Source organism: Lagopus leucura, unplaced genomic scaffold (assembly GCF_019238085.1).
Source record: "Lagopus leucura isolate 7727_CA_CO unplaced genomic scaffold, USGS_WTPT01 Super-Scaffold_100008, whole genome shotgun sequence".
NCBI lineage: Eukaryota > Metazoa > Chordata > Aves > Galliformes > Phasianidae > Lagopus > Lagopus leucura.
In genome coordinates, this window is record NW_024962265.1 from 25,832,205 (window position 1) to 25,848,502 (window position 16,298).

At 36.2% G+C, this 16,298-nt stretch overlaps 1 protein-coding gene across 2 annotated transcripts in view; it reads left to right on the forward strand.

Moving 5' to 3' along the window:
• The window catches only part of DOCK4 (dedicator of cytokinesis 4), a 244,154-nt gene that overhangs the window by 129,675 nt on the left and 98,181 nt on the right, over nt 1-16,298 (forward strand). For both annotated transcript variants that reach the window (XM_042872551.1, XM_042872552.1), the window contains exon 13: nt 4,465-4,590. In XM_042872551.1, coding sequence (XP_042728485.1) covers nt 4,465-4,590 — 126 coding nt within the window. The remainder of the gene's footprint in view (nt 1-4,464; nt 4,591-16,298) is intronic.

The window sequence follows — 16,298 nt, forward strand, 5'->3', positions numbered from 1 at the left end:
GTAGTTCTGAGGAGATTCTAGGGCTGTTAAATGCTGCCATTATCCTATCAGCTACCATCAGATGCCTTATATGGTGGCATCTTACAGTTCTCTGTTTTGCTTTGTCCATGCACAACTGTTCCTGCATGAGTAGTCTAATAATGTTTATTCATATATTTTTTTAAACTGAACTCTTTAGATTTGGCTGATAATTTTATTGTTCTTTCTCACCTAATTGCCTCCATTAAATTAGTGCTGACATACATCATCAGCATGGAATTAATGAAAAATAAATTGTATTAATTTTGTTATATGATAGAAAAGGAGTTCATTTTTTCATAGGGGAAAAGTTAATGATTTGTCTTTCTATCACCTCGTACAAAAAAAGTATCTCTAATGCCTTCATTGCATTTCTTTTGTTTGAGTATCTTCTCCATCTCCCCAAATTAGATGCTGACCAAATTGGAAGCCTATTCCTGTTTGACCCTGTCTCATTGCTGACTGTTGATTAAACCTTCCTTTCTCAGAGCAGTAATCTTATCTTCCATTTTCTGTTCTCCACAGAGATAGCTATAATTACTTGCAAATTGAATTCAGTGACTTTCTGGCCATTACAGTATTGCACAAAATTCTGGTTACATTTTGGTGAGAAAGGTGGTGTCTTCGAACTAATTGGCTCCTCCTCATTTCTCTTTGTTTTTCATTATGTCTGAGAGATTGCTTCTTCACTTCAATTGAATGTGCATCCTAATAAAATCTGAATGGCTCTGTGTTGTCTCTGTATAATGTAAATGACCTTAGTTAGCTCTAATTGATAATCAGGTAGCCTGATTTATAATAAGCATGGAAACTTGTCAAATGTTAAGTGATGCTCATAAAATGTGAATTATTTTATCTCCCTTTTTCAGGACTTTTATTTCAGACATATGTTTCCTCAGTTACGATGGGTGTGTAGCTGCTGTTGGCAAGTGATGTCTTTACAAACCCATGAGTATGGAGTTGCTATTACATGTACCTGACCAGTTTTTGTGTTGAGCTGACAGTACTCAGGACCTCTCTGGATTGCCTTGGCCTGCCTGTAGTTTCGTTTTGACTCCTAACATAATTTATCTAATGACAAAACAATAAATTACAGCTACTTTATTGTAGCTCTTGCTTAGCTTTGTTCAGCTGTGTGATACTGTGTGACAGATGGCTGCAGCAGGTTAATGACAGAATGGTGGCTGATGTGGGAGTGTGCCTATAAAGCAAAGGTGTTTAACTGAACGCCTCTGTGTGGAAAAAAATTATATCCATTCACATCCATTGAAACTTGCTGAATGTTTATGGAAACCAAAGAGTGGATGTGAGCACAGTGACACAGTGGGTGGTGCTTTGCAGCTAGTGGTGACAGTGAGTCAAGTCTGCTCCTGCAAATGGTTGTGAGCATGGCATGCAGGCTCTTGTTCATTACTGGCAAAAATGCATAGGAAATAGTGGTGACTGTGTTGAAGAAGAGCGTTGTGTAGCTGAGAATATTCTTTATCAAATCATGCCACTGTGCTCTTTGTATCTGTTATAGTTTCCATGGAAATAAAGAGGAGGCATTAGTTTCAGAGCAACCTATGTAATAGATAACTATAACATGTAGTTAATATGCATAGAATTGGTTCTCTGTAATCAAATGAAATGGAACATGGTAAAGATGTACAATGACACCTGAGACTTGAAAGTACTGCCCATGGAGTAAATGCTGGAAGGTTTGTATTTAATTATGTCACTGTAGGGTCAAAGACTTAATTTTAAGTATTTTAGTATCATTGTAACTGGACTCCTTAGTTAGACTGCTATAAATACTGTTAGGAGTAATGAGTTCCTGGCTTTTCATATACAGCATATTATTTATTTTCATCTCTCCTGTACTGAAGTCTCCGCATCTGGACACAGTATTCCCAACGACATCTCACCAGCACAGAGCAGAGGGGCAGGATAACCTTCCCAGCCCTGCTGGCCATGCTTCTTTTGATGCAGCCCAGAATACAGTTTGCTTTCTGTTTTGTGAGGGCACATTGCTGGTACGTGTCCAGCTTCCCATCCATTGGTACCCCAAGGTCTTTTTCAGCAGGGCTAAATATCCATATTTCATTGATTATGATATTTATTCTCCTGACTTCAGTATCTTTACAAGATTTATCAGTTCTTCTGCTCTTGCCAATTCCCCTTTCATTTGGAAGCTGGGTCCTCAGTAATACAGCTGTTAACTTGAAACCTTGGTCTTCAGAGGTTCTTCAGACATAAGCAGATGACCAAAAATTTCATTTTTGGATAATGAATACTGTGAAAAGCAGAGTTCTAATACTATTCTTCCCACGCATGAGCAGGTGTATCATATTCATAGAATCATAGAATTGCTCAGGTTGGAAAAGACCAAAATTAAAAACAAACAAACATATTAATTATTCAGTTAATTAATTAATTAATAAAAACCCAAACCACACCTATTTAATGAATGAATAAAAAATCATTTGGAAAAGACCTTAAAGATCATCAAGTCCAATCACAACCTAACCATACTACCCTAACTTTAACAACCCTCTGCTAAATCGTGTCCTTGATTACCACATCCGAACGGTTTTTAAACACATTCAGGGATGGTGAACACCAAATTCTTGACAGACAGCATATTTCTCAAGTTAAAACTAATCTGCCACTGATGAGCTTTTGATATTTATCTTGGGTTTTACCTAAACAAAATTATTCATGGGAATTTGTGAAATCTTAGAAAACATAGTCACCTTATACAACACCAGTGTACAGTATCTGATTAATATTGTTATTATGTGATCTGGGGCAGTGACAAATGTTTTTCTTTAGGTTTCCAAGGAAACAGTGAAGTGGAGGTATATGGGGTATGAATACACACAAGGGGTTATGAATATGCATACTTATGTATAACAGCATCTCAAAATATAGAAGGAACAAGATTGACAGTGGGCTAAGTATCACTATTTCTAACTGTCCAACAGATCCAACCTAGCTTTTTCCTTCCAGCAATGAAAAACTTTCTACCTAGTCTAAGAGTGTCTGGATTTTGCCTCTGCAACCTCTTACCAATAGGGAAAGGACATAGAAGGCTCTTGTACTATAATCTGACTGCTGTATGGTTTATTTTATGGCTTACACTGATAATAATTATTACTATTTCCTAAATTTACGTGGTTACCACTGAACAAATTACCATTGCTGGGATGATTAATGTTCATAGTATTGAATTTAGTTCTTAAAATAAAATAGGCTTCAGTGAATACTTTTCCTTCTAAGATCTACTTATGCGCTTAATTGGAGATGTGTAGGTGTGTTGTTTTTCATGTTAAGAGAATGGAAGTCTGGTCAGAACATCACATTCTCCATAGGTGCCAAAATAATGTATCATAAATGAAAATAAGAGGAAAAAGATAAAAGTTGTCAAGCTAATCAGATCTCTGGTCTCTTACATGCATGAGACTGGATTAGCGATACTAAAGGCTGATTTTTCAGGCTGTAATTTAGAACCATCATAAAATTCATTCATTTAAATATAACATGCTTGTAGGGAAATTTTCTGCCAAAGCCCGAAGGACTGATGACCTTGTTGTTCAGTTTGTGTGTGCATGCTATTTACTTAAGCTTAATCTGAATTTAATTATGACTTGACTGAGATTCTTCTTTATCTTCAGTTGTTGAGTGTATGTGAAGAGTTTTATCTTCCCCTTGATCTGTCTGTTGACACGTGATATGCTGTAGTAATGTTGAAGGTCAGGGAAGATTAATCTCTACAAGCTGTATCCTGACACTTGTCTTTGTGATTACTTTTGAAATAACCATAAGGCATTCCTGTTGTTTTTGCTAATTTTAGCTCTGTCTGCAATGATTTTGCACGCTGCAGATATGATAGGTGAAGTTATTCTTCCTAGATTCTTGAGTAGTAAATACTGGGAAATGATTGGCCACCCTTGAATTTTGCCTGTCTTCTAGCAAACAAAAGAACATGACTGTTTGAATCTGATTAATATTGATGAAAAGTTTCAATCTCAGTCATTATGAAATTACTGAGTCTATGTGACAAATGAAAATTAGGCTAGATTTGTTTATTAGGAATTTTATTCTTCTGATATTGGATATTCTGATATTATATAACCTTGTATAAGGTGAAGTGATGCACTGTAATGAAATGTTTTTCAAAGGGATAGGAAGCATTGTGGTTGTACTGTTTCCTGCATAACTCTGAAGGCAGCATTGGGTTGAAGTAAATGAAAAAATGAAATGATAGCAAATGTTATTGATTGATGTTTCTCTAAATTGATGTTTCTTTAATTTTCTCCAATCCAAGTCACCATCCATCTCTATTGAAACAATTTTGAGCTGATATGTCATTGTAGTTTACTTACACATTACTAATAATTTGGTACTGATAATCACAGCCTGTTTGAATGTCTTACTTTCCCTTGTTTTTCTCTTGATTTTCAGGTCTGGCAGTTTCTCTTCAGTTGCTTCATGGAGACATAGAACAAATTAGGAGAGAGTACACATCTATGTTTACCCATGGAGTATCCATAACAAGGAAACTAGGTTTTTCCAATATTATCATGCCTGGTAAGTTGAAAAGAACAAATTTTCATTAAGGAGCAAGAGAAAGAACTAGTGAGGAATTAATGAGTACTCATTTGCTTTCCAAATAAATATAGAATTCTGAAAATTATTAAATTTTCCAGAGACTTTTTTTTGGATGTAAATAAAAGAAAACTGCATCCCAGGTTGTGTATTATATACTTACTGAGTCAGTGTCAAAAGAGCATACAGAGATAGTTGTCTGCTTTCTGGAAGTGAAGATGACTGAATGCAAGATTGCTGAGCTCTACACAGATAAAGAGGCAACCAGCAGAACATGGAGCAGGTAACTTCTAAATAAGGACTCACAGATTTTCACTGACACAGTATAGCTTCTGATTTCACCCAGTTGATGCCTCAACTGATGGAAACGGAGATACTGGAAATGGATAGTAGAAGGGATGTGGAGATTTATTTTCATTAGATCGTATGATAACCAATGTTAGTGCTTGAACAGGTGCTAAGGAAGGTTGAAGGAGAATGGGTCACTATGAATGTGACCAAGCAAATATAGGGAGAAAATAGATAGTGGTAAGGTAGGTAAAATCTATAGGTCATTCCCAGAAATGAAATCTTTAGCCAGTGTCTCTTCAAGGGAAAAGCATACTTAGGAGCAGCCTACTTTGGCACGACTGTTGTGTTGCTGTGGTGTTAGTGAGAAATATTGTAGGGAGGATCTCACATCTTTGTTTCAGCTCAGAGTTTGCATGCAACGCCTTGGCCCTCTCAGATACAAATAATCTTCAGGACTTGCTGATTCTTACTAGGAATCACTTTCTCCTTTATAAATATATGTCTTTTCATTCCTGTATACATAAATTGAAAATAAATCGTGGTTCTGAGACAAGAATATGTAAGCTTCATTGTTTCACTAATCAGAGGAGTCTTAACAGTCTATTAAAACTCAGTAATGAGACTCAGCTTTAGCTGTGGGCAGGCACTTGAACTTCAGCCTGAAACTTGACAGCTGAGAATTCACTGTTCTGCTCTTACTGCCAGTTAAACATCTGTCCTTCTGCATCCCTCATCAGTACTACTATGCACTTAAAATATGCACAGAGCACAAGTTCATAAAGCAGTTTCAGTATTATTATGAAACTGTTCTACTGAAGTCACCACAATATTTAGAACAATAAAATGGGTAAGTTAGGTGCTATTCAATTTAAAGGTAGATTATATACATATGTTAAATGAAAGTCTTCACTTGAAATCTTAATGCTTATTAAGATTGTGTTACTGTTAGATTTCTCGTTTGAATCAAATGAATATTATAGATAATAAGGCTGATAATTTTGAATGTAATTTTACAGAGCGTGCTATAATTCCCATTAAGAAACCTTTCTTAATTTACTGATTATCTACATCTGATTTAGTGACTTTCAGCTCTGTGTTATCAAATTTTCTTTATTCTATAAAGATTTGATCTCTGATTTTCCAGTTGTGAAGTAACATGAACTGCTAAAAGCATGTTGTAGCCAAGCACTGTGCAGTGAGCTGCTGCAACTCAAAGAATTGCACAGGCTCAGTTTGACCCTTTCTTATTGAAAAAAAATAATCATGAACTTTGGTGTGCTGATTTCTTAGTCCAAGTATATGCTTACCTCAGTTCAGAAAACGTACAACTTCTAGTTTGTGTTTGCTGGCATAGAAGAAATTTCTCCTGGAGGAAAATAATCATCTTATTCTTCTAATGACAAGTTCCAAGGGCTAAGCAGGGCAGCGTGCTCTAGGCGATGAAATGCCTGCTGGAGCCTAGCCTTTGAAATCCTTTTTTCTTTTAAAGCTCCCTTTTCATTTTGTATCTCTCTAGTGTCTTTTTTTTTTCAGAGATAAATTAAAGAACTTCATTTTTTGTAACTGGAAATGGTCACTAATTAGGTCTTTTTTTTTGTTGAAATTGAGTGTGTTGCTCTAATTAGCACTTAGATTAAGACTCTGAACCAGACTCTCTTGAATTATTTAATAAGAAATACTACATGCTGCTTAACTGTAGTATTTCTTTTATAAGGTGCCAGATTTTAAGTTGCTCTCCTATTTTCATGTATTTAAACTCTAACTGACCTTCAGTTTGCGTTGTATCAACCCTTTTCTCTTTAGAGGGTTTGCTTCTGAAAATAACTAGCACCAGCACACATGCCATACCAGAATTTTGATGACAATAATAATGCATGTTTTTGTAGAGCAGTACTTTTTATGTCAGTGGAGCCTGACAGGGTGATGCCACAGAGTGCTCTTTCCAGGACTTATGAGATTTTTTAATGATGAAATTCAAGAGTTTAAGGAGATGAAGTAGATCAGTAGAAAAAGGCATATATGATTCAAGGAGGCTATTAAATAGGTAATTCATTCTATTCTAGCTGGCAGAATAAGGAAAGGCAGTGAACATGTTATCTTAGGAGCCTAATCAACATGCATTTTTCTAGATTTAACCAGTACAGTTCTAGCCAGCATCCAAGTGTGACAGTCGACAGATGAGTAAGCTGGTATTCTTGGAAAGCTTTGTACTACGTCAAAGGAAAACTGTGTTTATACTCTGAATTTCTATCTTAACATTTCCTGAAAGGACAGACAACCGTATAATAATTTAGTATATAAAATTTTCCTTTTGATGTTTATGAACATACTGAGCTTTTTGAGAAATACTTTAACACATGCAGAAATTGATGGAATGTGAAAGCTCTTTCACATCTTTCTACATAAAATTTTACCTGCTTTTTCGCTCTCTTATGTAGTGCCCTCATATAGAATCTGATTCCAAATTTAACATATAGCTTTTCCAACACTGCATAACTTAAGAGCTGGATATTATGCTCATGTGTTCTGACATGTATGCATGCTTGCATTGCATGCTCTTTTTCCTCTTTGTAGAAAATACCTAGTTCTTTAAAGAAACCCATTCATTAGTGTGTGGTGGTAAACCCTAGTGCAGCTGTTTATCTGAATGAGGATTTACTGAAGGGGCCAGAACTCTCTGCTAGGGCAGCCAGTTGTAAACAGACTGAGCTGTCACATGATAAGCATTGTATAGCTGCACATCTTTCTTTGTTGTGCTTATCAAACTAGAACTGCATCTGTTTTGCTTTAAGTTACAGTCTTCTTAACAATCCTAATTCTACTACTGTTAGCATGTTTTGCTGTTTGGTACACTCAAAGCCAGAATCTATTCAGTGTGAGGCATTAGCAGATAAAGCAAGATAATCTCAGGGCTTTCTGTAGAGTTCATTCTTTACTAAGAAATTTAGTCAGGTTGAACCATTATTTCCTGAAACTCTACCTATGTGTATTTATTCTATGCTGCTTTATGCATAATCTAAAAAAGAATTCTTATTTAAAACAGCTAGAGATGTGAGTTGAAATGCTATATATATATTTCAGAGTCCATAAGGCATACTCCAGAATATAAACAAATGGCCTGTTGACTGATGTCTGAACAGATTTTTGTAAACAGATATCAATTATCTATAGACACTCTTTTTCAGCTTTGGATTTCAGCCAGTGGCATTACCATTGCTGAGATCTGACCACAACTTCCTCTGAGTTAAGATCAGAGTTTATATTTCTTCCTACTCATCCAAATTATTAAACTCTTTTGAAACTAGAAAAGGCTAAAGAATTGACAAGTCTGCACAGTGGTATTGCAGTGACCATTATTTTCCCTGTATTTATGCATAAGTGGTCTAAAACAATGCTGTCTGAGCTAGTCAGTCCAGACTGGAATGTTCTTTGCTAGTAATCCTTCACTCAGAACTTTTTGGTCTTTTTTGTTCTCTTCTAGTATTGATATCCCTTTGCAAAGGACACAATTAAGAATCCACATGAAGCTGCAGCATTAATTTCTGCAACAGAATTTAATACTTCCAGCACTATTTGCATTTTGTTTCTCAGTGTTATCTTTTTAAAGTTTCTGCTTATTCAGCAGGTACAGTGAGCAGCCCAGGTTGCTGCAGTGCTTACAAGTTTTATATAAGCTTTATTATGCTTAATTTAGGAATTATTTTTCTCCTTTTTTAAACCATCATAAATGCACTGCTTTGCTTTTATTTTTAATCATTTAAGTCCATTAGGTGTCCTTTAGCTGTCCAGTTACATCTCATTGTCTTTGAAAGCTGCTGAACATACTACTCATTCATCTGGGTTATTAAAAGATCATTTGTTCTTTTCATGTGCAAGTATACTCTCTATTTTTCTCTCTTTCTTACTCTCTCTCTCTCTCTTTCTTTCTCCCTTTCTTTCTTTCTTCCTTTCTTTTTCATAGCTTTTAAAATGAAACTGTAACTAGAATATTTGTCTTTTTTTTTTATACAAATCATCTTACAAAATGCTATCCATGTGATTAACATGGATTTTTCAATGATGTGATTTTGACTAGAAGCATATTCCTCCTGTCATCGCTTAAAGTAAGAATCTGGAGAGCAAAAATATAGAGAAAGCTATGGAATCTGTTCTCTTCATGTGTCTGTGTAGCTGTCACTGGGCTTGGACTTAGTAAAGATTTGTTGATTTTAGGAAGAGAAAAATATGTTTCACACCGTTCCATGTTTTTCTCCTATGAGGAGTGGTATAATTTTCCCAATCTTCATCAGTCTCTGTGGAGTACAAACAGCCTAAATTTCCACCTGCCACTGTTGGCTGTTCTGATATCCAAGAATCCAGAAATATGTATTTTTAATTACTGAAAGTAATATTGCCTGGATATATTAGTTACACAAAATATATTTAAGCACTATTGTCAAGTAAAACACCCTGAATTTTGACCTTTCACAAAATTGTAGTACTCTGTGGGGAATATGCTCTGCTTTCCAAATCCTATTTCAGTACTTTTTAGAAGCTTTGATCTTTTCTACCAAAGGAATTATCTTCCTTTCTATTTATCTTTCGAGTCACTGCAGAAAACAAAGGTACTAATACATGACTCTGTACCTGGTTAGGCAAGTGCAGGGAATTTTTATATTGTTTTCCTTCTCCTTCCCATAGTGTCTCTCTTCTTTTTTGATTCATTAGTAACCAAAGGAAAAATGGAAGAGGAGTATGGAAAGGGAAGAAAAGCCAGAATGTAATTGAACTTCCCTCAATTTACAATTTCTGTATGAAATCTAACAAGTGCCAGAATTTACACCTGTGACACAGCAATTCTAGATATATGCATATATTTGGGTTGGATATTAGGAAAAAATTCTTCCTGGTAAGGCTTTGGAACAGGCTGCCCAGGAAAGTGGTAAAATCACCACCCCTGGCAGTTTTCAAGGAAAGGGTAGGTGTGTTACTGAGGGACATGGTTTAGAGGGCATGGTGGTGATGGGCTGACAGATGGATTAGATTATCTTAGTGGTCTTTTCCATCCCTAATGGTTCTATGATATGTACAATTTGGGGAATGAAGGGCTGGCTAGCAGCCCTGCAAGAAGAGGTCTGGGGATTCTGTTTGACAACGCTTGAAATATGAGTCAACAATGAGTTCCCTGGCAGCCCCAAGGGCCAAATGATGCTGGAGATGCCTCACCTGCAGTACTGTGTGCGGTTTTGGGCCCCACAGTGTAAGAAGGATGAAAAACTAAGTAGAGTGTGTCCACTGAGGACAGCAAAGATGGTGGAGAGTCTTGAGGGCAATACAAAGAAGGAGTGGCTGAAGTCCTTGGGTTTGCTCAGCCCAGAGCAGAGGGGAGGCTTGATGGCAGCTGCAGCTCCTCACAGGGAGCGGAGGGCAGCGCTGAGCTCTGCTCTGTGTGACAGCGACAGGGCCAGAGGGAACAGCATGGAGCTTCGCCAGGGGAGGGGCAGCTGGGGGTTAGGGAAAGGTTCTACACCAGAGGGTGGTGGGCATGGAACAGGCTGCCCAGGACGGTGGGCATGGCACTGAGAGTGTTGGAGTTCAAGAAGCACTTGGAGAATAATCTCTCAAAATTCGGTTAAATTCCTCCCAAAATCAACAGATCCAAGCTTTCTGTTAAACAAGCTTGTAAATCTTTAATTCCCCGCTGTTCAAATCAATTTATTTTACATCTCGTTAGAAGGGAGAGCAAGGAAGAGCAATCATGCAAGCTTGATCTACATTATGTGTAAAATCTGAAAGTTTGCAGTTTGAGAATCCCTTGTGTCAAGGACATTTCATTGGCTTCATCAGCTTTTTTCAGATGAATGTTTTTTAGGGCTTATTGAGAGTTTCTGCAATAAAGCTGAAAATGCAGATAGTGCTCTGTTGAAAAGGGACACTGAAGTAACTGAGTAAAGGAATGGTTTTTTTTTTCATCTTATCCTTCATTTTAAATGCCAAAACTTACTAAATCTAATAGTAAACAGGCAGTACTGTTACCAAAGTTACCAGTGCTCCTGCAATTCCAGCACATGCAGAATTGTTTTAATTTTTCCTTAATAGTATTACTGATATTCTTGTTTATATAAAAACTAGCTAGCAATACAAAACTAACAGAAATGCTCGTTTCTTTCTGCCCGTCCCCTTAATGCAGACAAATTTGCACATGTTCACCAAATAAGATTTTGCCAACTGTCACTCGTAAGGTTCCAGTCTCAGACCTTTTCTTCCAATGTTTGTATTTGAGCACTCATTACAACATTCTCTCATTCTTGAGCTCTATGTGAATATTACTGATCAATAGTAATTATTATGAGTCTGTGTTTCTTGCAAATAGCAAAATTTTCTTTGCCACAATAAGCAAGAAGTTTGCTATATGGAGAGAAATTATGGAACACAAAGCTTGCTGGTGGTTGTCACAGCCTTTAAATCTTATACTGGAAGCTTCAGTCACATCTGTGAGATTTGCCCTGTTTCTTATAAGTACTAGTAGTATTTCTCCCTTTAGATCTGCTTTATTTCCAGGTTACATTCACTGACAGGAATTCCAACTGCTGTTTCAGTATCACCTACAGTGCAAAACAGAAAAGAAATTGTTTCTTTAGGGGAAATTCACTTACTACAGTGATGAAATTATCTGTGAAATACTATGTGCCTGTATGTTCCTGATTTGATCTCTTTAACAATGTCCTTTAATACATCCTTCTGCACTATAATTTTTCACGAATGGTGAAGAAATTGCATAACTTGAATTTAGTTTTGATTTTTTGTTTTGAAATTAAATACAGATCTGGAACTTGACATGAATTTCTAATATGCTGCTTTTAAAAAAGACCAACTTGTTTTGTTTGTTGATGTAAGTATATCAGCCAAGATATACTTACACCCTCATAGCTGCTAAGAAGCAGTGAGCATACTGACTCAAAGGAGGCAATGTGCTATAAGAGTCTCTGACCCTCTTATCAAGTCAAAATCACCACCATCATCAGTGTGATTTGTTGAGATCTTCCTTACTGACAATGGCTACATGCACTTGCCCCATTCTACAAAGTCTTTTCAAAAGGTTTTCTATAAAACAGTTTTCATCCACAAGATTTAGATCCTGCATAATGCCATTTCATCATGTGTGAAATCTTTTTAAAATCTGTTAAATGCATACTTAAGGTATAAAACAAAACAACTCCTCAGCTTGCATTTTACAAAGATGTAAATTTACCAGAACTTTCTATAAACAAAATAATATTTTATGCCCCTGTTCAATTCTTGGTTCTAAAGGACCTATAATTCTGCACAAAGCTTTCTAGAAGGCACCCAGTAACCAATGCAGCTTGTGAGTTGTGTGTAATTATTTTCAAATTAGCAGTTGCTCTCAGGATAGTTCAGATTTCCACTAAACTGCAACTATCAGAGATGACAGTCAAATACAGTCACACTTCTTTGTTACAGTGATAAATAACCAAATTGGAATTTATTTTACTAGAAAGCTTTCTAGAGAATGGCTGGCAAATTAAACTCCGTTTCTAACAGACAGTTGCTTTTGATCTTTAATAGCTATCTTCAGCTTGAAAACATCGTTCCATATTAAAGTGCTACAACAAAGTTTACAATTCTAAATGGGATTGGAGTATGAGAAAAGTTGTTACAATATCTGTGTTGCAGTTGCAACTCAGAACTTCCTCAGTAAAAGCAATTCTGATTGTTCTTTTGACACATAGGTACAAATACTTCTAGGAGACAAAAAAAAAAAACAAACAAACAAAAAAAAAAGGAACAAATACTGCATTCATACACGTTTTCATGATGCATGTTCAGATCTGCAGTGATTACGTATGTTGCTCTCATTGGCTGAGGTTCAGTTGTGAAGCTTCTGTGAGCCAGGGGCAGCTTGTGTGTGAGTCCTATATCTAGGGGTACATCTTCTGAGCAGCAGCAGGCCTTAACTTGTATGCAAGCTCCTGAATAGTGATAATTTAGCCTCCTATTTGTGAAGAAAAGAAAGCCTGCAGAGCCATCCCATAATGAAACTGCGTAGCAGAGATAATGGGGCCCCTGAGCATACATTGTCATCTCCAGCCTGTGAATTACTCTTGGCTCCTTTCTCTTTTCTGGTTTTTTAAAGTTTGTGGTTTAGACGGCATCAGGAAGGCTGACCTCCATTAGATAAGTATGTTCTCCAACAGTCTATTTTGTGGTTGTTTTTGGGTTTTAATTGGCCTTTCCTTTTTCTCCTTTCATTTGCCTGTGTCATGTAATTCATGCATCCTCCACTCAAGTTTAGTGCTTGGATACCTCATTGTTAGCTGAAAAGAAGTCATGAAGCCGCTTCTGTTTCTTCTTAGGTCAGAAACCTTGAGCTGTAGTGTGCCTGGTTAGCACCTACATCTGTCTTAAAAAGGATTTGGAGTTTTTCCTTTTGGCCTATAAATAGTGCTTTCAAGATGTTTTTGCCAGGTCGAAGCTGAAATGTTTTGGCAGGACCATTTGAAGAGGCAGTTACTGCCAATTCTATGCTGTACACATTTTGATTTAGCAACTCAGACATTTCAATTCTGCATCTTTCACATTCAATTAAATTCACTTACCATAACAAATGTCCCTTCAGTGTGTGCATTCAACACTTGCGCTGCATGGGAAATCAAGGCTTTATGATCAACCACACCAATACAGGTTTGCAATTCTATATTACATTCTGTGGAACTTTGATTTCCATCTTTGGTTCCATCGCTAACCCTCCCCTTGTATATGCAAGCTCTTGTATGAATGCCTTGGATGTAACTGTAATATTTTTAAATGTAGTTTTGATTAGCCAAACAAAGTAGTTTGGGGTCTACTGGGTTGCTTCTGTAATTAGCACAGAAGCTACTGATATAATTTTTCAACATGATGCGTTATTGCCTGAAAAGAGCAATAACAGTTTCCCTAGATACGCACTGATCCTCACAATTCATCCATTTGCCAAGAGAGGACTTATTAATTCTTACTCCAGCAGGGATCAATGCCAAGCTTTGTTTTGCTGCTTTGTTCTTTGTCATCTTATATCTAATCTGCACCAACCTTCTGTTTTACCTGTGGTTGGTTGTATCATGTTAACTTCAGTTTTTATTGTGATAGTGGCTGGAAGATATCTGTGCTACGAGGAGCAGGTTTCTTACACAGCAGGATGATTCAGAGAACTCATAAACACAATGCGTATCTTCTTTAATTTCCTTCTCTCCATCTTCTGTTGACTCAGCCTATAACCCACATGTACAGAAGTGCCATTTGCTTCTCGGGAGTGATTTATCTTTGCAGAACACATTTAATGAATCTTTGTGTTTGTGGTTCACTTTCTTGTAGCCTTTTTGTTCCCAGAAAACTGTATGATAGCCTGAGACAAAACTTAATTACTGTGGGGTTCAATCCCATTTTGTTTAAAACTTATTAACTGGATGCCTACATCCACATGTTCACTGCACACTCTGGAAGCTCTGATAAATTCAGAAAGCTTGAAGAAAACCAGTTTTTATAATAACAGGATTGAGGCAGAGACAGCAGGCAAAAATGAGCTTCCCTTTGTTTTGAAAGAAAACCCTTGAAATGGTCTAGATCTTTTGTACCACATAGCTTCATTGTAGTTAGATGTGGGCTTGTCACCTTAGAGTTGAGCAACATTTTCTGTTTTCACTTGCTTATTACTGTACCGAACTTGATGCTGAAATTAGCCATTGTGTGTCTTTATTTCATGTTGGTATTTCTGAGCATTTAGCTGGAATACGTTGCTTTTTCTCATCATATTTGAAAACTCTGCTTGCCTGTTTGAGATTCAATTTTATAGGCTTTCAATTTTATATGTTTTCAACCAGTAATTAAAAACTGATTTTATCTAATGTCTGAGATGTCCCTTGTGTGTTTCTTTGTAAATTCCTCACATTTGTTCCAGTGTAAGACAGTAGAAAATCTCAGTACACATACATCTAGAGGAGATTTATTTGAGTCATGCAGGTACTTTAGCAGAAGATAGTATTTGCACTTGCCAAAGTCTACCTCAGAGCCTAAATATTAAAGAACTTTGACTTTCAGGGCACCCTGTGGTTTTAATTACATCTCTTGCTAAAAGCATGATGATATAACATGAGAATTATCCATCTGGTATAGAGATACTATAGGAAAAGTGTTCATATTCTTGTAATCAAATATGTAATTATAATTTCCATAAATGAAAAAGTTTAGTGAAAGGAACGTAAACAACAAATTCAAACATTGTCTGATGTTTGAATATTTCATAAATCAAGATGGAATTGTTTTTACTGGAAGAGAATTTGCAATAGAATCCCCTAGATTAATTTTGTACAGACGATCATGTCAAGATTTTGAGAATTTCTGTCAAGGAAGATTGAAGCAATGGCATTTCTACATTGGGGAAGTAGAAGAGGTTAAGATATCTCCAGAACAATGTATTGAGAGTTAAATAAATTTTTAAAAAGTCATTCCAAATATATTTATGTATGCTTTTATCACAGTTTTCTTTCCTTTTCCCTTTCCCTGATTGAAGTTCACTTCCCAAATCCATTTTTGTTACTTGAATCAGCAATTCTATTTTCTGATAAGTCTTTGTGTTTATTTTTACAACCCCTCTGACTTTTTAATCTTCTGAGCTTTTACTCATAGTATGTTCACATAAATATTGCACTAAAGATTTATTGGAAGCTTGGTTTTAAGTTCTTAACCTTCTACTACCCTTATCTAAACTGTACAAGGTTTTTCTGTATTTTAGTTGAAAATAGTGATCTTTTGTAAAGCAAAAGTGAAATTTGTGTGAGTTCTGATCAATACTGACAAGGCCAAACTTAAACCAGAAGCTACATTTTCATAAAGATTACAAAATGTCAGATATGCTGCATGCTATGAGAAAAGGAAGCTGTTGTTTCATCTGCCTGATGCAGACTCTACCCTTGATATATAGCCCATAGCTTACATTATTTTGGTTTAATTTTCTAGTTTATTTCAGTTATCTCCCTTCTGCTTTTCTGTCCATCTGTTTCCATATAAGTCATCATATTTCATATACATCATTGCTTCTCATATAGTGTGAGTCCTGGTCTCCACTTGCATTTAATTTGCCTTGCATGAAAGTGGAAAAAATATGACATTTTCTTAGAATCAGATGACTGTATGGCTTACTCTGAGACAAAGTAGAGCTTCCTGAATGTTTGCAGCTAAGAACAAAAATTGTTTGACCTGTTCTCTCATTACACTGATTATGAGCACAGCCAAGGATCTGTAGGGCAAAGCAAGACAGGAATTGTGCAAATACATCTTCCTGTGTCTTTTTTCCCAGTGAGTTTTTTTCTTTTTTTCTCTTCAATGAGTTTGCACATTTTTAAAAATCCTTTAAAAACAGACAC